Source organism: Mizuhopecten yessoensis, unplaced genomic scaffold, assembly GCF_002113885.1.
Source record: "Mizuhopecten yessoensis strain PY_sf001 unplaced genomic scaffold, ASM211388v2 scaffold10639, whole genome shotgun sequence".
NCBI lineage: Eukaryota > Metazoa > Mollusca > Bivalvia > Pectinida > Pectinidae > Mizuhopecten > Mizuhopecten yessoensis.
In genome coordinates this window covers 30,484-56,965 of record NW_018408647.1, presented here as the reverse complement: position 1 = coordinate 56,965, position 26,482 = coordinate 30,484, and the positions used below count along the sequence as shown (strand labels likewise).

At 37.2% G+C, this 26,482-nt stretch overlaps 1 protein-coding gene across 1 annotated transcript; it reads left to right on the top strand.

Moving 5' to 3' along the window:
* Nucleotides 1-131: 131 nt before the first annotated feature.
* LOC110461585 (cysteine/serine-rich nuclear protein 3-like) lies at nucleotides 132-26,482 on the top strand. Its single transcript, XM_021515117.1, has 4 exons — nucleotides 132-305; nucleotides 5,239-5,414; nucleotides 15,229-15,351; nucleotides 17,990-26,482. Exons 2-4 carry the CDS (start codon nucleotides 5,297-5,299, stop codon nucleotides 19,894-19,896), a joined length of 2,148 nt encoding a protein of 715 aa, XP_021370792.1. The 5' UTR covers nucleotides 132-305; nucleotides 5,239-5,296; the 3' UTR covers nucleotides 19,897-26,482.

The window sequence follows — 26,482 nt, the reverse complement described above, 5'->3', positions numbered from 1 at the left end:
AGTTTATTTGATACGTTTCAATATGTACTGTTGATAATTTACACGAAGTATGCCTCTTTATTTCAAACGCACTATTTCCTTCCGGGTACTATATTTTGTGCGGATGTTCGACTGTATCGGCGTAATCGCTTTGTTGTGCGGCTGCTTATGGTCGGCTTAGTGAGACCGTACACAATTATCGCGACTCAGGCCCATTAATTCTGGCTAGTGTACACAAAGTGCTGCGTTTGTATGGTCCAGACCGGGTTGTACTACAAGAAAGACTTACGTGACATCTTCATCCTTCGTCCATTTCTAAATAATAGGTAAGTACTGAGTGAATGTTCCCATTTTCTTGTTAGCACACGAAAGGTGAATGGATTCTGTCTGGTGAAAGCGAGACAAGGCAACGATCTATACTTCACTTTCCATAAACGAAAGTAGGAAAACACCTAAACGCATGCCTCCACGTGCGTTTATTTATTGACATTGTTCACAGAAGACAATAGACTCGCGTGAAGTTAGATCCCCAGTTAAGCCTTTGTTGATGTATTGACTCGCAATTACAATGAGGTTATTTTATTGATTTATGTAAATTAATAGATACAGACAAGCAAGGAAGTTACTACATTGCCTACTCGCTGTTTTGAATTATGTTAATCCTTCATAATATTTTTTTAACTTTTGACTGTCCGTGTCATAATGGAAAAGTGTGAATGATAACTCTTCTATTCCTTTCATTCAGAAGTCCTGAAATATTGTGGCCTTTCTTGAATATTATTGATTTTCACATGCCCCTATTTCAGCTGTCAGGATACTGATAGTGCTGTCCAGTTCTACAAGGCCATCTGTCATGAGGATTTCTTTTTATCATCCCCTTTATTCCACACTATACTATAGCTTTTCATGTTTTCAGAACAGGAAAATCCAAATAAACTACAAGTAACGAGATACATATATATTAATGTACTTTTATACAATAGAATTAGAAAGGTAGATAACGCACCAGAATTGAAAAAATGGTTATCAAATTCAACCTGACATACAAATGTACAGCACTCAATCTAAAAAATAATTAAGGAGCTCTAATTAAAGCTGAAGAATAGATTTTCAAAACCAGATATATAGGTGACACTCCGTCTTTTATCCCATGAATTATTTACATTTCGGACATCATTCTGTCAAATAATCTGGATTTTGCTTAATTGGACAACAAGGCATTAAGCCTTTCACATTTCTTGATGAATTTGGGATCTTTTTAAGGCACTTTCCCCTAGATATTTTCTGATGCATTTTCCGAATTTTATTTTGCTAAAATCACTATTTCCCCTAAATTTAAGCTTTTTGTGTGATATGTTCCCAAATTCATTCACAAGACACACAGGCCCCTGTCTAAAATAGGAAGAATAAGTCATGGACATATGGTGCAGACGACTTTGCTGGGTCCGGTGGAGATAGATAAAAACAAATTAAAAAGAAAAAGAGAAGAATTGGTAAGTTATATTATGATTAAACAGATTTTGATTGTGAGAAGATAGGGTGTGTATGTCAGTTATGATAACATCTGGTAACTCGAAATAAGTTCCTAAGTTTTTAGCGATTTTCACAAGTTAGTGACTTTCCGTTAGGCAAGTGTTTAATGGAAGTTGTCACAACTTGAATAAACAAGATATACATAGCTGATTGGTAAATGTTTCAAAGTGTACAGTTAGTGCTTTCGCTGAAGTGGCAGGGGTTTTATGTAGAACATCACAAACATGATAACAGTCTGACAGAGTAGAATTAGTAGAACATGGACATGGGAAATTAAGTGATATTTTTCACAAATTAAATCAAAATAACATCTATATCAATTTGTACAGTGTCCAAACCTTTCAGTATTAAAAATAACATAACCATGTCCAAAAGAGGGGAAATCAATAAATATTGACCTACAATTTTCACCAGTTTTTGGGTAGTAGATTTGCTAACCCAATAATAACCGAACTGCAACCAGGTACTCGATTGGGTACCCGTACCAGCCCTAAACTTTTTACAGATTTCTAAAACCAGTCAACAAGGGTAACCAATTTCTTGTTTGGCTTAAATTTGTTAACAGCGTAAAGTCCAAATCACATGACCCGGCAAAGCTAGACAATGTTTTTTTGTAAATATGCATTCCACTACTCTTGATAATAACCACATCATTTTTCCATGCAAACATTTTTATTTTGCCATTGAAAAATTAGATAAGAGGTAGAGCAATTGCAATGTTATTGCATGTCATAGACAAGTGGCTGTCGCATAGCAATTTGGTATGGCCCAGTCTGCAATGAGTCGTCTACATGTTACCGCGCCACTGGGTCAGTAAATTCTGACAATCCCAGTGGTGGTCGTCCGAATGTAATGATGGCTCGACAAGACCTTGCAATTTGTTTGTGGTACCCAGTGTTCTCCCCAGGCTGTTTTTTGCAGCATGGCACCATGCTCCTATACTTTCTTTCCATGCTGCTATCCTAGATCTTCTCTGCTATATATTCATAGTAAATCTAAAGTTACCATGCTGCTTTGATTTTACATAGAGTGCTGCTTTAACAGAAATATCGAAATACCATGCTTCTTTCAAAACATTCTGAGGAGAACACTGGTACCTGTACAACAGATTCAAGAAAGCTACTGAGACTGCATCACAAACCATAGGAATAGCCACTCATGGTCGACCTATCAGTGCTCAAACTGCAAGGAATAAGCTTGCATGCTGCAAGAATCAATGCACCCCAACCATATGTCGAACCACCTCTAATGCGATGCTAATGTGTGTCTTGATTGGATGCGCAAATACACTGCTGCTAGGTACAGATATCAGATCCTACAACCACATATCCTACCACTTCTTAGACAGCACAACCTCACCTTCAAACAAGGCAATATTAATGGTCGACCACATGTTGTCAGGATCTGCCGTGATGTTCTCATGGAAAACAAAATTCTGTCTCTAGAATGGCCTCCATATAGCCTGACATGTCTCCCATTGAAGATCTTTGGGATGACCTTGACAGATGTATCCGTAAATATCAAAACCTGCGAAATTACAGAGTACAGTCAACCAGCGTTGACGGAAGAATGAAACAAAATTCTGTCCAGACAAATGTTCTCATGAATTCTATGCATAGAAAGTTCAAGCAGAAATCCATGCACCAATTATGGAAGTGTCGTTTTCCTATACAGAGGGTAGCACTCAGCAGTTATCATTTAAGTGACGACGTTGCAGACATTTCTTGAACTCTTAAGAGATTGATCTTCTCCTTATTGTAATATCAAAATTTTGTGGAAACAATATTACGAGGCAATAAAAAGTTACTGATTTAAGAGTAAAATTATGGGTTTCTGTTTTTGCAGAGTATTTTTATAGAATACTATCAAATTCTAAAACTAATTTCACATTGCAGCAGGGGCATTCATCTGTTGCAGACTTGTTCCAGTTTAAATCATTATTTGTCTGCGTGAGAGTGCATTCATTTACCTTGATCGGTCAATTTAAAAGTTAGTTGTTGAATGTTCATATACATATATAATATACATGTACTGGTATATATGTCACTTTAGTTCTTTGTAAAGATGGATCATGCAATATTTCATCTTCCCTGTGAAACTTGTAACTTGAAGTTTGCCACTTATGCCATAAATTCTTCCTTCTGACATAAAGAAAGTGGTAGTTATCAAAACGAACCATGGTATTGGCACATTTACATTTGACTGAGTTGTAGCTTCTGCTATAGGTTTTTATCATAATTTTTTGGTATAGTAATTGTAAGAATAAAAACAAAATTAATTGAAAATATTTTGAAAAAAATGGCATTTACTATGGTTCTAAAAAAATGGAACAAAGTATATCAGTGCCTGAAATGGACTGTTGCCATCAGTGATTAAAGTCTTGCTCGGGCGACCAAAAGTTGTCAAAGTGAGACAGTCACTAGCCCAACAAAAATAGTTTTGACGGTTTAAAAATCTGAGAATAAAAAAACAAATTATAGTTCCATTCACATTAACTGGTGGACGGTACGTTTTTGAATTGTCATTACTTCTATACAAATCTAACTGTCCGTGATTACGGTTTATTACGAACGGTATTATAATAAATATTAGAAAATGTGATGATTTTTCAGTCCAAGTTTGTCAATCATCTTTATGCTCCGTAAAAATATGTCTCAAGGACGTCTGCGAGTTTTATGTATTTAAAAATTGAGAATTAAAAATATACTGTTTTTTCTGTTTTACTTATTACAAACATTGTCATGGTATATGTAATTTTAAATGTGCTGAAGCATTGTGTTAGATGCTGTGGAAATATTTCTTCCTAAAATTATTTGGGCCACAAACGTCATTTGGGCTAGAGCTTCAAATTTTATACTCGCCCAAAATGTTTATTCAGGCACTGTATATATGTAGGTATTTCTTAATCAGATGATCATCATACATACAAAAATGGTCCATGTAAGGGAAGTTTCGTTATGGCCCCAATTTATTTACGGTGCAATCAGTGCCGCACCCTTACATGTAAGAATGATGTCAAGTTACAGTGATACCTCTAGGAGAATCCGAAGGAGAAATGGTGTGGATTGTGTTACCATGACTACTGTTTAAGGCCAAGTTTAGTGTTGTTGTTGGATGGTAGTATAGATGTCTGAGAGAAGGGACCCAGGACTAACTTCTGAAAAATCAATAATTCTTCATCTATTTGTCGCACAGCATTCTGCTTTTTCACTCTAGCAGATCAATAAAGTGCCACAGCCTCTCTAGTCCCTGATCAGCTGTACATGCACCAAGGTTACATGATGTATGTGTTACATAGACTTAATGAAACTCATTTACTAAATAAATGTATTGGTCTCATTAAGACATTTTTCAGTTTTGATTGTATTTTCAGTAGTTTTTTCTCTGCCGTTTTGTAAGGCAGTGCAGTGCTTCTCGTGGAACAAAGAATGATTAATATGATTGTACCAGACAAGTCTGAATTTATAATCTGACCTCATTTCATCGCAGAATGTATCGGAAGTGTAACATACAGAGCTTAGTGTTTGTAATATGTGTTATGCTTAGAAAGCTTATTGTAAGACTATTGCAAATGTAGATCTGTATTAATTGTTTGTCAGCTGGTTGTCGTTTTATTGTCTGTCTTTTGTAAAAAAAATAAAAAATGTGTCATTATTATTTTTTGTATGCTATTTAAAATTTATGAATCCAATAACTGATTTCACTGACCAATATTGTCACTTTCAGTATGACGGGCATGTTTGAAGAAGGCTGAACAGCTGCTGTGGTTTCCAAAATCACCAGGATGTCCAAACGCAAGTTTGCAGAGTTACAGAACGAGGGTAGTCCCAGCCACTCTGACTTTGATGAGAGCAGTAACTGTAGTTCTGTCATGACAAACAGCAGTTCCGATGTGCCCACAGGTAGAGTATATATGGATTACAGTACTGATGTTCTGATTATAATTCGCTGACCTGTTAGCTTGTTCACTTTTGGATTAACCCATTTAACTTGAAGTTTCCACATAGACTGATCTTCGGTATGAAGATTTTGAATTGTGGTAAATTTTTCAGGTTAGTTTAATTGCATTGGATTTGGTAACAATTAAACTTTTATTTTTGGAAAATGTTATACCGTGTTTTACTCACCTTTCTCAAGCAGTGTGTTGTGTAATTCTGTGTTTAGATTTAATTCTTTTCCTCAAATATAACCTTTCAACGTGAAGAAAAATTCCCAATTCAAATATCCTGATCATGATGTAATAAGCAACAGTAAATACTACCACTGACAAATTTCAGTCTGTCGATGTGTAACTTTATACAGAACATACATGTATGTATTTTTCAAAAACATAGTCTAGGACAAGTGGTTAAGATGTCTGACTGTTTACAATCACTAGTCTTCCAACCCTCGGTCATAGGTTTGAGGCCTACCTATATGGGGAAGTCACCACCCTCGGTCATAGGTTTGAGGCCTACCTATATGTGGAAGTCACCAGGTACTGGTATACCAGCTTTTCTCCACCACCAAAACCGGGCACATCATCGAATGACCATAGCTGTTAAACGGAAGCAAAACACAAACAAGCATTATAATATATATAGTAAATTTGTTTTCCAGAAACTAGTCCATGACCAGCACTAGTACTACTGTTGCCCTCTATATAGTATACACCACCTTTAATTTCCAAATCTTATTATATACTCTTCATACAATGTTTGAATGTTGCATACTGAAATTTGGTCTAGGCCCTATTTACAGAGTTATGGCCCTTTACAGTGTTTGCCTTGGAATCTCGTTTACTCTTGCCTACTTAGCTACAGTTGCCTAATTACTTGTGAGTGCCTCTTTGAGTTAGAAGAATTTTGTTTGTGCCAAACTGTGTACAGAGTTATGGCCCTTTGTCCACTATGTTAGATTTGCCTGGGAATCACATTTACTCTTACCTACAATTGCCCAATTTTGCGAGTGCCTCTTGATTTGGAAGAGTTTTGTTTGTAGATCTGTGCCCAACTTTTTACAGAGTTGTGGCCCTTTGTTTATTTTCATATCAAAGTTTGTCCTGAAGTTGGGGCTTATGGATTGCTCATCATGACTGCAAAATGTTTTGTTACATGATTGAAGCCGGTAAACCCAGCACAACAGTGTCTGGGTCATCTTTACCCTTAAAAGTAACTTGTCAAAATTGATTTATGACATTGCTGTGATTTTACTGTTAGTAACAAGTCTTTGTATCACACATGTGTTGGTCTGAAATACATAACATTTACCCGAGCAGTTTTTGTAACTGACCAAGCCATTAAGGTGAAAAGTCATTAGAGCTGGTATATGATATTGACCCCTAAATTTGTTTGTTGACTTCTATATATATATATATGAAGACATCACTTCAGATGTTAATGAGAAAATACAGATCACTCGTAATGTTTCCGACAGTTGAAGCTTCATATACCGGGTATATAAAAAAGAATTATAAAGATCTATGTGTATATAACTGATGAGTAATTACAGATATTGGATTTTGGGATATTTGTTTGGCCCAGAATTCTTTTATTTGGAATCATCACATTTTCATAAATTTTTATTCCATTTTATTGTCTCTCAAACAATTTCGTGCAGATTGACTGTTAGAAATCAGTTGAATGTGGACAGGTTATAAACTGTTATATAATAAACATTAATTTATTTCTCCATAAAACAGCTTGTTCAAAATTGATGAAAAGTCAAAAAGCAGAATGTTGTTTTTAGTGGCAACCAACTTTTTAATAGGGACCCTGGCATGGATATTCACAAGGTATTAATTAAATGCATTAGATCAAGTGGCATGGGCCCTGAGTTTTGTTATTTCCTACATATATATAAACTTTTATATGGGGCAAAGAAGTAACTCCAACAGTGTGGACAAGTTTAGGTTGTCAAATTTTCGGAGCAATCCGCTCCTTTATCAAGACACAGTGAAACAGAACAGTAACATGTACATATATACATCATATTACAAGAAGATAGAACTGATATACTATAATTGAAAATACAGCTATTATATAAAACCAAAAGTATTCTCGGCTAATTAAAGACAGCCGAAGGCAGCAATTAAGCTGAGAGCATCGCGGACAAGGAACGCTGATGTAGAGGACCTATTTTTGCCCAAGATGCACTATCACATAAAATGAGTCAAAGAGAGATAAGCACCAGAAAGAAGGGACGAGATGTGGGAATCTGGCCCGGTAAATGTGAAAAACCCCAATTTCCTACGGAATGCCCTCATTAGTCGCCTCTCAATTCTGCAGTTGATTTAACAGTCACAGCCGGGGGTCCACACTGTGTCGCCTCTTTCGGTTTGCAGGAATAATGCATGTAATTATCAAATAAACTTTTTCATATATATTTAAATTTTAAGTTGTGATGTTTTTCTCTGTCTTATATAACTTTTACACCTGGTTGAAAATTAGTTGACGCATATTTATTTCCCAAAATGTTGGGCAGAAGAATAGACAAAGTTATATGAACCTATCAATGTCTTCTAATAGAATTCTAAAATACATCCAATAGCAATGATGTAAATCACATAAATGACATAGTAAGGCAGAATAAATGTCAAATATTATTTTATTTCTATATCATATAACATTTCAAATCTTCTCTGCACCTAATGAAGTTTTGTACTTATGCCAAAAGAGTTCCTTCCCTATTTGACTCAACTGACAGATTCTCATTTCCAGTTTAGTAAAAGGTCTAAGTTATATTTACAAACTTGATATTATTTGGATACACTTCTGTGAAACTGGAAATACAGAATTCTTAAGTGTGTTTTAAGTAATTAAGACCAAAATTGGAAATTAACAATCACAATGTTGTAAAGTATTTGACATTCAGGAGCAAATATTTACGAGTGATGTTGTAATATTTTTTCCTATAAATATATCTGTAAGGCCTAGATTGTTGAATTATTGAACACTGATGATGTAAAGGTCTTACCTATATAGACAGCAGTAGTAGCTCACAGCTCCACGTTTGCAAAAGCATGAGCCACAGGAAATCAATATGGGGTACGGGTGATGGCAGTAGGGCCATGTCTGGTATACGTACTGTCTTATGAATGACACTGCTTTCAATACCCATCTGTCCGGGAGGAACTTTTGGAGGTTTGGTAGGGCTCGAGGCACAAGTGTTGAAAAATTATCAATATTACAAGTCTGCTGAATCTTACTGTTGTGGATACTGGCAGTTTTAATGTCATAAAAGAACAGGTTTCATATTGTACTTGTTCACTGAAAGATTGTTCATTACCCTATATATTAGTCAAGAGTGTGGTGTGTTGGGGGGGATTTAGATCTGGAATGGGTTTAAACTTTGGCATGTTTCATTTCATACTATGGTGATATGACAATATTCTGTTGTTACTAAATGACATTGCAAGAAGCACTTAATTATTTGTTGTTCTTCTGTTATGCGGTATTCTATTGGAAATACCTTGCCCACAAAAATCTGTTTGTGATACAGTATTGGATTTAAATATGAAATGACCAATATTTGTTTTTGTGTAATATTTTTGTTGATATGGGGAAGTGTTGTATGGGAAATATTTTTGCTATGTGATTTTCATTTTAATAAAAAGATTGATCTTTGCCACAGGGATTTCTGTTTGGGCCTCTTGATTATGAAGCAGATATATAGCTTACTGGGGTATCACGGGATATACCATGATACATTGGTTGTTTAAATCCTTTTCTGCCACGTTGCGGAGAATAATTTCAAAACATTGCTCTTAAAAAAAAGGCCTACGTACGAGTGTATACATATATATCTGTCCTAGGATAAAAATGGGAGAAATAGATCTACCAGGACAATAACTTTTAAACAGCCATGTACAATTGGACAGTGGTAGAACCCAGTATTAATGTCACTTATAATTGATGGAATAAAGATGAAGGAGTGTACATCAGTATAGTCAAGGTATCAAGGAACTGCCCCACTCCCATTCCTTAAATCTCTGAAAAGTTTATGGCATGTTGAAGCACCTCAATACCTTTTTTCTATCTAAATGTTACATTTTGTGAGATTTTCTGTATAAGGAAGAAAGATTTTCAAATAAATTATTGATGTTGGAAATGGAACTGAAATTCAGTTGCCATCAAAAACGTTAACAGTAGTACATACGACTTGTTTGGCGGTGTTATTAGGAGGTATGTATCTATAGACAGTGGAATTTGTCACCGATCCTGATTAATGCACAGATTCTGCAGCACAAACTGGCTCTTGTATGTTGGCTGTCTATCCAGGCCGACCTTAAAATCAATACACTTCAATAGAGAACTGGTACTAACGGGCCCACAGGATTAACATACAGCCTTGTGTTCCTCTCAGTATGATCAGCAGCCTATGTATCCTAGACTCCGCTCTCACCCAACACTCCTACTCTTCACACACTTTTAAGCATAAATGTTAATTATCGTATCTTGCTTAAAACAAAGATATAAAGTTGAGGTTAGCTGTAGAAATTCAAAAGGTTCCTTAAAAACTTTTTTTTGTTTATAATTATTATATAAGGATGAACTTGAATATATTTTTTATGTTATGAAGATACATGTATAACACAAAAAACGGAGTGTACTCTAAATAAACCGCGAGTGAGAGTACACTCCAATTTTTTTTGTGAAATAACTCCATAACAAAAAAAATATATTCAAGTTAATCCTTATAATTTAATCTACTATACACAATCCCTGTGGAAATCCACTTTTATTGACGGACTCTTAGAAATTGTTACGCCGCTGTATCAGCCAAACAAAAGAGACGGTACAAACGGCGGTGTCATTTTTGACATTATGAGCTGATAACATAATTTTTGAAGCTAATGAAAATGGTTGTTACCAGCAAGATTAAATTATTTTTATATGAATATTGATGTTATTAAAGAACGTACTTGAGATAAAACATTTGTATCATGGACACTAGTCCTAGGCCTGTATCATAGGGTTGACACTAGTCCTAGGCCTCCAATCATAGGGTTGACTCTAGTCCTAGGCCTCTAATCATCCAATCATGGGGTTGACTCTAGTCCTAGGCCTGTATTGTAAGGACCTCAGCAATAGGTATACATTTAACCGGTTATGTCATCACAATTGTTTAAAACGAAAAGTCAAGATCTGGTTGGAGAAATTCAAAAGATTTTTAAAACCACAGCAGTATGTGTTATTAAAGAACGTACTTGAGATCAAACATTTGTATCATCGACACTAGCCCTACCCCTGTATCATAGGGTTTACACTAGTCCTAGGCGTCCAATCATGGGGTTGCCACTAGTCCTAGGCCTGTATCATAGGGTTGACACTAGTCCTAGGCCTCCAATCATAGGGTCGACACTAGTCATAGGCCTCTAATCATGGGGTTGACACTAGTCCTAGGCCTCCAATCATGGGGTTGACACAAGTCCTAGGCCTCTAATCATAGGGTTGACACTAGTCCTAGGTATCCAATCATGGGGTTGACACTAGTCCTAGGCCTCCAATCATAGGGTCGACACTAGCCATAGGCCTCTAATCATGGGGTTGACACTAGTCCTAGGCCTCCAATCATGGGGTTGACACAAGTCCTAGGCCTCTAATCATAGGGTTGACACTAGTCCTAGACCTCCAATCATGGGGTTGACACTAGTCCGAGGCCTCCAATCATAGGGTTGACACTAGTCCTAGGTATCCAATCATGGGGTTGACACTAGTCCTAGGCATCCAATCATAGGGTTGACACTTGTCCTAGGCCTCCAATAATAGGGTTGACACTACTCCTAGGCCTCTAATCATAGGGTTGACACTAGTCCTAGACCTCCAATCATGGGGTTGACACTAGTCCGAGGCCTCCAATCATAGGGTTGACACTAGGCCTAGGCCTCCAATCATAGGGTTGACACTTGTCCTAGGCCTCCAATAATAGGGTTGACACTACTCCTAGGCCTCTAATCATAGGGTTGACACTAGTCCTAGGTATCCAATCATGGGGTTGACACTAGTCCTAGGCCTCCAATCATAGGGGTGACACTAGTCCTAGGCCTGTATTGTAAGGACGTCAGCAATAGGTATACATTTAAGCGGTTATGTAGTCATAGGCCTCTAATCATGGGGTTGACACTAGTCCTAGGCCTCCAATCATAGGGTCGACACTAGCCATAGGCCTCTAATCATGGGGTTGACACTAGTCCTAGGCATCCAATCATAGGGTGGACACTTGTCCTAGGCCTCCAATCATAGGGTCCACACTAGTCCTAGTCCTCCAATCATGGGGTTGACACTAGTCATAGGCCTCCAATCATAGGGTCGACACTAGCCATAGGCCTCTAATCATGGGGTTGACACTAGTCCTAGGCATCCAATCATAGGGTGGACACTTGTCCTAGGCCTCCAATCATAGGGTCCACACTAGTCCTAGTCCTCCAATCATGGGGTTGACACTAGTCATAGGCCTCCAATCATGGGGTTGACACTTGTCCTAGGCCTCCAATCATGGCGTTGACACTAGTCCTAGGCCTCCAATCATAGGGGTGACACTAGTCCTAGGCCTGTATTGTAAGGACTTCAGCAATAGGTATACATTTAAGCGGTTATGTAGTCATAGGCCTCTAATCATGGGGTTGACACTAGTCCTAGGCCTCCAAGCATGGGGTTGACACTAGTCCTAGGCCTCCAGTCATAGGGTTGACACTAGTCCTAGGCCTTCAATCATAGGGTTGACACTTGTCCTAGGCCTCCAATCATAGGGTTGACACTACTCCTAGGCCTCTAATCATAGGGTTGACACTAGTCCTAGACCTCCAATCATGGGGTTGACACTAGTCATAGGCCTCCAATCATAGGGTTGACACTACTCCTAGGCCTCTAATCATAGGGTTGACACTAGTCCTAGACCTCCAATCATGGGGTTGACACTAGTCATAGGCCTCCAATCATAGGGTTGACACTAGTCCTAGGCATCCAATCATAGGGTGGACACTTGTCCTAGGCCTCCAATCATAGGGTCCACACTAGTCCTAGTCCTCCAATCATGGGGTTGACACTAGTCCTAGGCATCCAATCATAGGGTGGACACTTGTCCTAGGCCTCCAATCATAGGGTTGACACTAGTCCTAGGCCTGTATTGTAAGGACTTCAGCAATAGGTATACATTTAAGCGGTTATGTCATCACAATTGTTTAAAACGAAAAGTCAAGATCTGGTTGTAGAAATTCAAAAGATTCTTAAAACCACAGCAGTATGTCAACATTTCTTTGTATTTATTTAAAAAAAGTCAAGTATCAAACAGACATCACGAACCCTAACATTTGATTGCAAGATAGAAATAAACCATGATAATTAATTCAATGTTCCTGCATGCGCAGTGTCATTGGTAACTTGCATTGGTACCTCTAGGTTTGCGGCTCCATCTGGATTAATATAAAATCTCAACATTGTATATCCTGATTAGTCTGAACATTGTATATCCTGATTAGACTCAACTTTGTATATCCTGATTAGACTCAACATTGTATATCCTTAGTCTCAACATTGTATATCCTGATTAGTCTCAACATAGTATATATATCCTGATTAGACTCAACATTGTATATCCTGATTAGTCTCAACATTGTATATCCTGATTAGACTCCACATTGTGTTTCCTGATTAGAGTCTGGTAAGAGACAGGTAAATTACCATCAAAATGCTGTTAGCCTTGTTACATCGAGACCGATTGTCAATTAGACTCAGATGGCCCTTCCCCACCCCTCCACCAACACCCACCAGCTCTTGCTCCAGATAGACAGACTATTTACCATAGGGATATCAATGATATTGATCCAAGCTGCTGTAGTTAGACAATGTAAGGACGTTGACCGAATCAGCACTCCCAAGGGTATGTCATCTATTGATCTGGATGTGTCACATTTGGAGAGCAGCATACAATTCATTAGCTATGAGTACGATTAGTGTGACCATTTTACCAGGATATCTCTCAACGTTATTCCAGTATCAGATTATTTCACACTTATATGAAACCTATGGTCCTAGATTTTGGATGACCTACATTTACACCTGGTTGAAAATATGCGTTTTATGCTTCACCTGCAGCAGATTTGTACTATATGATGTATTGGAAGAGTGGTATAAGGTTGTTTTTGGATTTGTTGAAAGCCAATGAGTCACTCCTGAGTGAACAATACCAGTTTTTGACTGTAGATACATTTTGTAACTTAAGCAGCTCCTGAACTTTTTTATTTTTCTCTTTCTACTTTTACTTTAATTTTTTGAAAATAAGAATAAAACCAAAATGTTCAATGATTTTTTTATAAACACCACTTAAGTTAGCCCCATGGCACCGTTACCAACTTCAAGGTGTGGTACAGTATGTGTAGCATTGAGTGAGTGTATAACAACAACCGACTACTGCTCACGTGTGTCGCTCACACAGTAATTGATAAACAAATCTCATTACTGCTGTAAACTAATCAACTAATTTGTAAGCCAATCTAAGCCAGACAATCATTAGTTTATGTTTCAAGATCTGTGATTAACTATCTTCTCAAACAGAAACTTCTTTTTAGCTGATCACCCATTACGAAGTACCACAGTGAGCTTTTATGGTTGTGCTTCGTCATTTGTCTGTCTATTAAGTGGAGGAACATCCAGGGGTCTGATCATGAGGGGCAGATAAAGGTGGTTAAATTTTCTGATTATTTCTAGATGACACCTACTTTCAAACCACAGCAAAAGTTTTTCCACCAAGGGGTAGTTGTAGCATGTTTATATGCCATGAAGGTAAAAGGTTATACAATTGCAAGTTAAGAGGGTAATTACTTTCCTTTGGGCACTCTTCACAAACTTCTGGATAGATGTTCAACTTAATTTTCAAAATAGCCGGGTGAACTACTCAATTATTAGCCTTAGCTAGGCCTCCTTGTCTTGATCTTCTGTGCTATGTTAACTTGTAAAATAACATGCATTTTTATGTCCTTGTGTTGTTATTCCCTGCTTAACGTTCAGCATTTAGAGGAATGGCAACAACTGGTTCACCCGTTGTCAGTATAATATGACCAGGCGGAATGCTGTGTTGGGTGCCTTCGGCATGGCATTTCAGTGATATAGCACTATAAAGTCAGCATCAGATCCGCACCATCACGAGGAGGCAATTACTCCAACATACCCTGTCTCCTGCATACACACACGCAAGTACGCATACACTACAAACAAGGAGGCACGTCCTTAAATGACCTTGGCTGTTCTAAGGAAGTTCAACAAAATTAAACCAAACTAAACCAAACCATGCCCTCATGACATATATATAGAAAGGCTAAATGTTTGTAGCTTGATACGTCAAAGTGGGAACATACACATACATGTGCTTTACAAACGTTTTCTAGTCTGACAGGTTTGACCCAGACAGACTGATATGGAAATTGAAGGTGTGATAATTATAATTATCACACAGACTTCATGAAGACAAATCACACATTGCTGTTAAGTTTTTCATTAACTTATAAATAACTCCACCTGTAGGGTTAAGTTTGTTAATTATTCTGGGGATCAAGAAAACCTAGTGGGCTGAAGAGAAAGTCAAATGAGAAAGGAAGAAGTTACCGGTAGTTTTTCAGTTATATTGTGTTCCTGTCATAAGGGTATCACCATGACTATTTAATGAGTAATAGTAAAATGCTATCCAGCTGTGGATATAGTCTGGTTTATTTGGTTTAAGTTTTATTTCATTCTATTTCAGGAATTGTCAGCAACAAGCAGAAGAAACCAAAAAAATCAGTACAGTTTCATGATGTCAAGGTCTACTACTTCCCTCGATCTCAGGGCTTTGTGTGTGTCCCCAGTGAAGGGGGCTCTACTCTGGGTAAGTAAAATATAGAGCCTCGGGATCAGTCTCATTACTCTCTAGATTTATCCCTGGTAGTGACGGACTACTGCTGAGTAAGTAACATATAGAGCCTCGGGATCAGTCTATTTCTCTCTAGATTTATCCCTGGTAGTGACAGACTACTGCTGAGTAAGTAACATATAGAGCCTCAGGATCAGTCTATTACTCTCTAGATTTATCCCTTGTAGTGAGGGACTACTTCTGAATAAGCATAATATATCTGTCTTCAGTGAAGAGGGATACTGTGGGTAAATAGGATAGATTGATAGAATCTATTACTCTTTTATGATTTAGATTGATAGAATCTATTACTCTTATATGATTTAGATTGATAGAATCTATTTCTATTTTATGATTAAGATTGATAGAATCTATTACTATTTTATGATTTAGATTGATAGAATCTATTACTATTTTATGATTTAGATTGATAGAATCTATTTCTATTTTATGATTTAGATTGATATAATCTATTTCTCTTATATGATTAAGATTGATAGAATCTATTACTCTTATATGATTATGATTGATAGAATCTATTACTCTTGGCAGTGAAATAGAATTTATTGAAATAAAGTACAGGGCATTTTCAAAGTGCTCAATTTCAAAAGTCTTATTCTCCAAGGGTTGAGATTTTCCTGTCTGCATCACTTAGCTAGGAGTGACTGATTATTTTTCTGTCACACTTTCCTGCTGTAGAAAATAATTTGTAATGGTGAACTGTTTCACTGTGCCATCATCAAGAGTGCATGAAATGTGTGACAAAATTGATGATTCTACCCTTGTTACAGTACACAACAGGAGTCGACACTAACACTAGTCAGCTAGTCCTGGACTAGTAGATTTCAGCAAGGACTAGTAAATCACCTAACCTAACTGGTCCTTTGGACTTGTGAAAAATATGATTATAAAATAACGATTTTCCTTTTTTTAAATTAAGAAAACTGCGTAAAATAAGATATATTGCATGAAAATTGTCAAAATTTTCCTAAATCCACATTTCTATGGCAATACATGAAGTTATTTTTAGTCCCCTACAGTCAATTGCTTTAAATGTCTTATCAGGAAATCTTTGACTAGTTACATTGAAGAAGGACTAGTAAATAATCTATTCAACTAGTCCTGTGGACTACCAAGCAAAACAAGTTAGTGTCTAAACCTGCACAAAGAAATGACACCATGGTAACACTATCAGAATAACAGTGCATTTGAGATTAAAGGGAGATTACTCTGGGAAAATAAGATCAATACAGATTCTCTGTGCTTTTCTCTAGATTTGTCCATATTAAAGGGGGGGGGGGGGGGCTACTCTGGTAGGTATACTCTATCTGTTCTAGTGCTTCTCTTGGAAAACCTCATAAATGTAAGTACTTGGTCTCTAGATTTAACTGGAGACAGCTCTGAAAAAGTAAAATACAGATACATATATGTAAACATGATTCATTCTCAATACATTAAATGATAAAACAAGTCCACCAGACATTGTCGCTGCCATAGTTAACACAAGGTTGGCTTTATATTAGCCATTTTGTTGTGTTTTCATTAAAAATTAATTATTCCGTTAATAATTACAAAAACAAATTGTTTAATTCCCAACCTTTAAACTTTTCTTTACTTGGTACATGTTTGAAGATTTTTGTGCTCAACTCTACCATACAACATATCCTATAGTGTCTGTTTTTGTGTCCACGGTTTATTTGTAACTGGAAGCGTTAAAATGGGAACAGTACACATCTGAGCCTAGCCTGGCTATCTGGCCCAGGTTGCTCAATGTTTGGTTAACTTAAACCAGTGGTTAGTGAAATATTCAAATTGTTGCCAAGAGGATATAAAGGCTTTCAGAACAAAATCTTCCAAAACACATCAATCTTGTTTGTCTCAACAAATATAAAGGCTAAGCAGTGAAATGATTAATAGAATCTTCCCCTATCATGAGGGTGTGACAGTGAAATCTCCAACCCCAGGGATGATAGTCTTGATGTCTTAACCGAGGCTTTGCTGAGGGTAAAGCCTCGGGTAAGAAATTCGAGAATATCATCCCGAGGGTTGGAGATTTATCTGTCACACGCTCAAGCTAGGGGATGATTGTTTTTCTCCAATCCTGTTTAACGCACTAATCTGCTAACAAGCGATGATTGCATGAAATATAAGCGTTGATTGTATGTTTTTCCAACAAACTCGAGTTGTCTTCCATGGTCTGCTATACTGTCGACGTGACGTCAATGCATTGATGACGTGATGTCATACTATTGTTATGCACGAGGCTAACTCCCCCTAGGGGGTGACAAGCTGATCTTTTCGGGTTTAAAAGGGAGACCCACCTGTGAAGAGTGGGAGAAATAAGATGTTCTTAATTTGGTTGTATTCTTATTTTGAATTTTTGGTAACCACTTGTTAACTCCAACCAGTGGGCAACTGGGACCTGTAGTATTGACACAGAAACACTCAATAATATGCCAAGGACTCTGATGATCCATAAAACATTTAATTTCCAATAATTAATGACTTTGCTGTTTTGACCCTTCATCTAAATTACTCAATTGTACCGAGAGAAATGCATGTATGTATAGATGTGGAAGCTGACCTGTGTGTAAGACTGACCTTTGTGTTGTAGGTATGGAGCTGAAGCACTCCCACATTGAGGACTACTCTGTGGCTGATTATGCTAAGGAGCAACGGCGTCTACACCAACGCATGCTGGAGGAGCACCGTCACCAGGGACGTCTAATGCCTGGCCTTCTGGGAAAGTCCAAGGTGTGTGACAAATCGGACGATGATGAGGATGATGACGAGGAGGAAGAGGAGGAGGAGGAGGAAGACTCAGACTTTGAAGATTTAGAGGACTATATATTCCTCCAACCTATATCAATCAGACAACGACGCACCCTACTGCGGCAAGCAGGGGTAAGGAAAATTGACATTCAGGAAAAGGATCGATGTAAGGACATTCGGGTGTCTCGTGAGGTTTGTGGTTGTGATTGTAAGGTGTACTGTGATCCGGAGACATGTGCGTGTAGTGTGGCCGGTATCAAGTGTCAGGTAGACCGTCTGTCCTTCCCGTGTGGCTGCAGCAAGGACGGGTGTGGCAACACCAACGGTCGTATAGAATTCAACCCCATCAGGGTCAGGACTCATTTCATTCATACACTCATGAGGCTTCAGCTCGAAAAACGGGAGGAGGATTCATCATTATATCGACTGCAAAAATCATCGGGGACAAAGTCTGCATCAGATGCAGAACTGGGCGTAGGATTGGATACATCGGTTAAACTTGTGCAAGCTGCCAATCAGGATAAGCCTAAAGCAGTAGACTTGACCGAGTTTAACAGTAATGAATTGGGCAGTTGTCGGGATTGTCAGAATTCAGAGGTGTGCAATATGATGATGGCGGAAGTCCAGCACGCCAGTTTGGAGGCCGAGCAACAGCGTAATGTCCTAAACAATATGTATCAATACAAGGATCTGCCACAGGGGACTGTGACTAACCCCCTCCCCCACGTCCTGCTCTTCAACGACACAGAGGATGACCTTTACACCGCCCAGAACACCACACCCTTCTATAACTTCAAACAGGAGGATGCATCCTACTCGGAGACCAGCGAGTGCTCGAGTGACACAAGCACAACCTATGAAAACAGTCATTATCAGAAGTCGTACCAAACTCTGGCCACCCCTTCTTTTGAGGGCTCATTGGGGGAGGAGGCCAATCAAGAGTTCTGTCACCGGTCAAATCCACCCAACAACTACATACAGGGCACCCCCAATGAACAGAAATACATGTCCCTTAACTCCTCCAGTCACATGTACCGTGTAGGGCAGGTGGCTCCCCCTGTAGACTCCCACCACAATTACTCTACCCCCCAGACTCAGTGGGCCACAGGGGGAGGCAAGCAGGCCCCTGCGCCCAGCACATACACCAATACAGGGACTTCTCAGACCAGTGTGTCGGGTCTGTCCTCCTGTAGTTATATAACCATGACCAACACAACGTCGGACCAAATCGCAGAGACATGTCCCAGCATTTCATCCCTCATCAATAATGTAAGTCAGGGCCTAGAGTATGTGGACCAAGGCATTAACAACTTCAAACCGGTCAAGGAGGGCTACGGCACTGAACAGCTTCCGAGTGACTACAGCATGGACTGTGGCTCTACGGCCAAGGTCTACACTGACCTTGACAGTAACACGCCACCACTGAAGGACAGAACCAATGATCAGTGCCTTCTGCTCGAGTCAGCGGCACACACAACACATAAGGCAGATGGTGAACCAGACAAAGTCACCACAGAGTCATCACGTGCAGACTACAGCATTGCGCCTATCATGGAGAACATCATCTCATCGTCAACGAGCATAGCTCAAGATTTATCACAAAAATTCCAGCAAAACCACTGTGTCAACCCCACCATCACTTCCACCTCATCATCTAACCACCGCGACTTGCTACGGTCTAAGGTGGAGACAGGGCAAAACTTTGGTGAAATCATCAAGGAGTCAATAGTGGAAACTGTGTCGGCCTAACTAACCGATGTGTTGTTGTAACATATCCAGGCTGTAAGCTAGTACAGCGTGAACTGATTGATGACCGTGTAGAGTAGATTATAAACAATGTCAGTTGTATGTCGGCTAGTCTTAAACCTTTTACTGTTGTAGATTTTGTATGTGGATCACTGTTTGCCGATTCTTAAATGTCTATATCGTAAACTGCTTTTTGGATTTGAAATTAAGCTACATTAGCTGTACCTTAGCATGTCTACCAGTGTTTCAAATAGATTTTTTTTACTTAAATGATTGAAACAGGTTATGAAGCATTCATAGTGTTTTGAATTCTTCACTAAAAATCATGTTTTCTTGCAAGCTGAAGTTGTTAATGTATGATTTTGTTTATAGGATTTTGTCAGGAAAACTCTGAAACTTTCGTTTTGAACCAATCTAGAAATGGTATTATTTAATGGCCCATAGTAAATTAGTCCCTATGTCTAATGGCCACTGCTTGTCCCTGCAGGATCCATAATGAGTACAAAAAGCAAACATTTGAGAGCTGGGGGGGGGGGGGAACCTTTTGTCTGTACAGTACAAGCTGTCTCTAACAAATCTTAACTTTGACGGTCAAACATCAACTGTTATTATGGTTAGTAAAACTAGATGCTCCGGGGGAGATGCTCCGGGCAGCTGACCCTGAGATCATTAAGTCTAAAATCGTCTTAAGGTTTGACTTAGCCAATCACAAATAACGTCATGAAAAGTTGGGACGTCATACCTGATTGGCTAAGCAAAACATTTAGATCTTACATTGTTTCATGATCCCAGGGCCAGAAGTACCTGCAGAGGTGTATAGTTTTTGGAGTACTAGCTGACAGGTTAATTATAGCCGACAGGTTAATTAATTCTAAAAAGTTAGAAAACTAGACCAACCTGTATATTATTCATCATAGTAAATATTCCAATGTTTAACTAGCCCCATCATAACATCTAATTGTGGGTGAACATGTCAGGCTAGTGTTATCTCCGACTTTGTGAAATTTTGATGTTAACCGATTCTGTTAAAGATCAAGCAGTAGGAAATGACATGCTTGTGGCCACTTAGAAGGAAGGCTCTAATATATATAGGCTGGTTATAAGGTTGATACATTTGAAAATATTTTATTGTTGAAATATTAAGATGAAACATGTAGTTTTAAAGATTGATACACTTGAAAATATTTTATTATTTAAATCTTGGACGAACAAGAAAGGTTTGTTCAAGCTGTATACTAGATTGTAGTACTAGTATAACACACATTGTTAAAAAAGAGTTCAGGGAAAGCTCTATTTAAAGGGGAAATGGTGGTTTTTTAATTCAGAAATAATTTGAATGATTTATGCTTTATATGTGTAAATTTGTATGTCATTATTTTCTTGTCTTATTGACTAAAACATTTAATTGTTTTATATAAACCAGTCATGAATGGCATATTTTGTACACAATTAAGTCCTCAAAGGATCTCTAGCATTGGCCCTTTTAGTGAAGTGGATGCTTTCGAAACTGACCAAGTTAGTTTGATTACAATGTAATTATAAGGAGGGTATACTGATATGAATTCCCACATCCTATCTGTAATCAGTTTCCTAGGCTGCCAACTTCTCCCTCCTCTGTAGGTTTAGGTGCTGATGGAGCAGCGTTGTGGGATTCAATATTGTCGTAATTGTGCATGCTTTCGTATTATCGATGTCATCTTTCAGACCGTTTTTTTGGTCCTGTCTTTTATGTGATGTAAAAAAATGATGAACTGTTTGTTTATCTGTGTATGTGTAGATTTATATTTAGAAATTTTTAGACGAAATTTCTTGCCAAATTGATTCTGTATCAAAGCTTTATGATGAAAATTGATATTTTTATAGAAATGTCTTAATTGTGCAGTAGATTTGTGTTTTGTATAGAGTTGTCACAAATGTATGTATTCTCTCATTGGGGGAGAGAAGATCTTTACTATTTACCTAGTTTAAAAAGATAAAAAAAAAAAATAGTCCCTTTCTCCAAATAAACAGAAATCTCATGTTTGAACATATCATTTGCAAGATTACATTTCCTTTGTTCAATATTTATTTCTTGTATGTAATTTAGTGTTTCTTACTTTCCATTCATTTACATATACTGACGCAACATTTCAAATGGAGAAAAGGCAGGCAAAATCTTGATTTTTACAACTGCACTCTTGCAGTGCCTTTCAAAATGTGTAGACTTGAACTTGCTCATCACCTTTTTTATGGCCAGTCAAAGACATACTTAGTGGCAATGTGCAATTTCATCAAAAAAGAGCTATTTCCGAAATATTTTGGCCATTAATCATACTAAATATTGGTATAAAAAGATGTATATTTTGCAATTGTATTATTACATAGAATTACTTAATGTGGGGAAAAAATAGGGGGAAATAGAATTACTTAATATGGGGAGAAGATAGGGGGAAATAGAATTACTTAATTTTGGGAGAAGATAGGGGAAAATATAATATAAAAATTCCATTACATTTGTCGCACTTAAAGGGGTGTCGTAAGTGTAAACAATATTCCTGGAATAGCCTCATATCTCAACTCTTGCATCATAACAATAGTCTCAATTTTTGCTTCATAACGATAGTCTCTTGTTATTTGAGGTAAGAGGATAAGTGTCAATGTGATGCTGATCGAATTTTGTTCATAGCCCATAGTCTCAGAAAGCATTAACTTCTGGTCATGTATGTATAGAGACTTACTGCAGCAGCAATGTGAATATACTTCGTTGTTTCTGGAACTTAAAGATTCAAATTATACTTTTTAAGATGTGATTGAAAGCCATTTTGTGCGCCAAGTTTTATTGGTCCTTATTTCAATGTAACATGCTGGCAGCAAGATCCTACCTGGTGTAAATGGCATCAACGACATGCCAGAATCAAGTTCTCTCAGAGTTATATACAAGGGCAGATAACTCCCCTGATCCTTTATCGTCTCTATTCTTCTTAAAAGTTAATCATCACATTTCCTCTTTAATGCAATTTATTTCCAACTTTGAATGTTACTTAACTAATCCCTTTTCATAACGGTTCCTGATCATGAATGTCCTGCTCATCCACATACAGTGTTTTCCTTCAGTCGTTGGTGCTTATTTATGTTCTGAAATGTTTTTCTTTATTCCTTATTTCCGATGTGGTGCTAGCCAGATAAAAGATGAGAGTAGTCCCGTGCCATGTTGTTATTTATTGTACCACTGCTGGGTTTTCAACCAATGACAAGTCGGATAATCCACACTAACACACAAAACTAACTTAGAAACAAGACCAGAATTCTTAATATTTTATTAATGTTTTAACTACGAAGTCTTTACTGTGGCATTATACCAAGGGGATCTGATCATGATTTGTCCACTGAAAAATAATCATACAATTATATTGTGACCAATTCTGATTCTCTTTGGAGCTCTGACATGAAGATTTGAACAGATCATATGTTTAAAATAATTACAGCTACCTGTGTGAAATTATTTTTGTATAGATCTTCCATGGAAAGTTAGATAGAATCTTTAAAGAAAGAACATGCCTGTAAGGATATTTTGTCAGGAATTGAGAAGGAAGAGCTGAGATGTTAGTCACTGTATCTTAGTTTTTAACGGGACTTCTTATGAACAAAAATCAGAAAAAACACTGCCATGGTTGTTTGTCCTGAAAGACTGCATGCTAAAGCAATATTTATCAGTGTTCTTTTGTTTGCAATATATACATGGATATTCAAAACAGACCATACGATTAAGAAGCCTAGTAATCAGGTTTTCAGTGTACAAAAATGTATTTCACAGTCTCTTTAATACCAAAGTCAGAAATATTGTGTAATTAATGTCCATATTTACAAAGTAATGTTGTATTGTGATAAATGTATGTACTAACAAGATGACAAGAATAGGGCTATTATTATAATGAGTATCACTGTGGTAATCGTACGGAGTGACTTATGTGTCTCCTGTAGATATAGTATCTAATTACTCTATATCTCATTGATAATATCCTGTTAATTTCTTCATATGAAACGATTCTTTCTTTCTTTTTCACAGCTTGGTTATAACTTTAAATAAGTTTGTTCTCAAAAGAAAAGCCTACCTTGGGTGGCCTTTATGAAAAGAAAAGATTGAATACACACAAGAAAAATCAACAGTAAAAATGAACCCTGGATCTCTATCTTTATACTGTAGCTCTAACCGTCTGAGCTAGCCTATCAACCATAATGTCTTTGTGCAGTTTGACTAAAATTATTTCCGAAACAAAATTCAGGGGAGGTAACTCAGTTAACAAAAACTTTGTGTAGTTCTCTAGTGTTTTGCCTGCAGTAGGACTGGAAACCTGAAGATAGAAACCTGACATAATTTGAGTCCTCAATAACTGGCAGGTCCAAATTACTGATTTTAACTGTTCAAGTTTGGATATAAACAATGTTGATTTTAAAACTGTTTTGAATACAGGACATCTGGTTTGCTAGTCTTTCACTCTACCAAATGAGCTCTGGAAGTTTTCCCCCTAGCCGAGACTGTAGGAAGCGGCTAGTATTTTACCAGGGAGAATTTCATAAATATAGTATTATTTTGGATGTATTAGCATCACATTTACCATAGTAAGCAGCTGAAGACTTTTTACCATGTGCTGAACATATCTAAATCTTAATTAAAATCAGCTTACCTGTGTTGTAGATTTATTCTCAGAGATCTAAATATAGACCATGTCATCAGATCTTCATCAGATCTAACAAATCGTGTCCCTTTTGTTTAATGATGGATATCTTAGTAGATAACTGTACTTGTATAATTCTGATTTGTATGGATCATGTGACGGTTTCTGTGTTAACCGAGTCCAGATTTCTGTGACGGTTTCTGTGTTAACGAAGTCCAGATTTTTGGACGGTTTCTGTGTTAACCGAGTCCAGATTTCTGTGACGGTTTCTGTGTTAACCGAGTCCAGATTTTTTGACGGTTTCTGTGTTAACCGAGTCCAGATTTCTGTGACGGTTTCTGTGTTAACGAAGTCCAGATTTCTGTGACAGTTTCTACAATGATCACGTTCAGTGTTCTGTGATACACACTCTCTACTAGTCAAGCCACGTATGTATCCTCTTGTTATATTCTCTCTACTCACAAATTTTTAAAAACTGCTTACCGGTACCCAAATATTTTACATTCTGTACCTTCCCGTGGTTCACATTGTGCTCGGTAAGCATCGTGTGATGATTGAGTCGCTATGTTTTTAACCTTGTGACATTCAGTAGCGTTCCAATATATAAGTTACTGCATGTGATTTGTAGGCTTGCTGTTCAGATAATTTTTATACACCTTCTACTTGTAAAAACCCTACTGAATCAAGATTGAATCTCTTGGAAAAAGATCTTATTTCTGATGCATTTTGAAATTTAACATGTGTTCTTTGAATTGATTCTATTAATCTATAATCTATTGATTATTGTAATAGAACATAATCAGGAATAATAGTGCTTGTATTGTTTTACCAGTTTGTTTTAGATAATGTGGCACTAAGTTGCTTTATTACTTAGTTGGAGTTGCACCAACTGCTCTAGTATGTTTTACACGTATGAAAGATCTGATTCCTTGCTTGACGGGGAGGCGACACTTGGTCTCTTGGCTTTTGAACTTGAACAAATAGTTAAAAACTGTTTTTGTCAAATCTCTGCAATTATTATGTTTCTGCAATTATTCTGTTTTCCTTTGTTTTATTATTATTACTTTAATGTTATGTTGAATAAACAATTTGCTACCAGCATGTAATCAGTAAGATTAAATCAGATATTTAAAGTAAAACCAATTAATGCAGGGTTAGTCTGGAAACTGGTCTATTCCCAAAGTAGGAATAGTTTATCGTAAGTAAGTATTGGAGACAAATCGGTCGGTAAGGACATGGGAGACACGATAACTTTTTGAAAACTGACTACTTTTCTGGAGTTATCTTTCTTTCAATGCATTTGAAAGAATTTATTTGAAAATTTCGATAATTTAAATCCAAATTGTTTTGAAATAAAAGGTTTAATTTGGTAGTGTTTTATTTTGACCTGTACAATTCTACTACAGTCAGTTTATTTATAAGATGTACCTTTACACGATACGTTAAAGAGATGTTGTCTTCCGGAAGACATTAATTCAGTAATGACAAAAACCTTTAAAATTCTGTCCGACCAGTTTTAATGGTTGTTTGTGTTTTCTGCTATGATGGTTGTGAAATACCAGTATATTAGTCAAAGTATCAATTCAATTTTTACAAATTAAGTGTAATTGTTTTGTTTATTTTTGCAGTTAGTTGTTGAAATGTGTTGAAGTGTTCCATGTTGGTTAAGTTTTCCGATAACAAAAACAAGGGACTTGACAGCCATAGTCCAAACCAGAATGGTACATTTTGTTTTTTCAATACATTTGAAAATTTGTTTATAATTTTTTAAGAATCTTAAACATTGATCATGTTGTGCTTGTATTTGAGCTCTGTTAAAGCAATGGTCCATTTCATCAGAATGTACCGGGATTTGGTGCAACATGCTTATAGGCCTAAAATGTACTGTTGTATTACAACGTTCTCACATACCTTCACTGCTGTGTTCTATAAAA

Bases quoted from the DNA above. Each gene is read 5' to 3' on its own strand.
- LOC110461585 (XM_021515117.1), top strand. From the start codon at position 5,297: ATGTCCAAACGCAAGTTTGCAGAGTTACAGAACGAGGGTAGTCCCAGC. The intron at 5,415-15,228 runs GTAGAGTATATA...ATTCTATTTCAG, and splicing joins CAGTTCCGATGTGCCCACAG to GAATTGTCAGCAACAAGCAG. The intron at 15,352-17,989 runs GTAAGTAAAATA...TTTGTGTTGTAG, and splicing joins TGAAGGGGGCTCTACTCTGG to GTATGGAGCTGAAGCACTCC.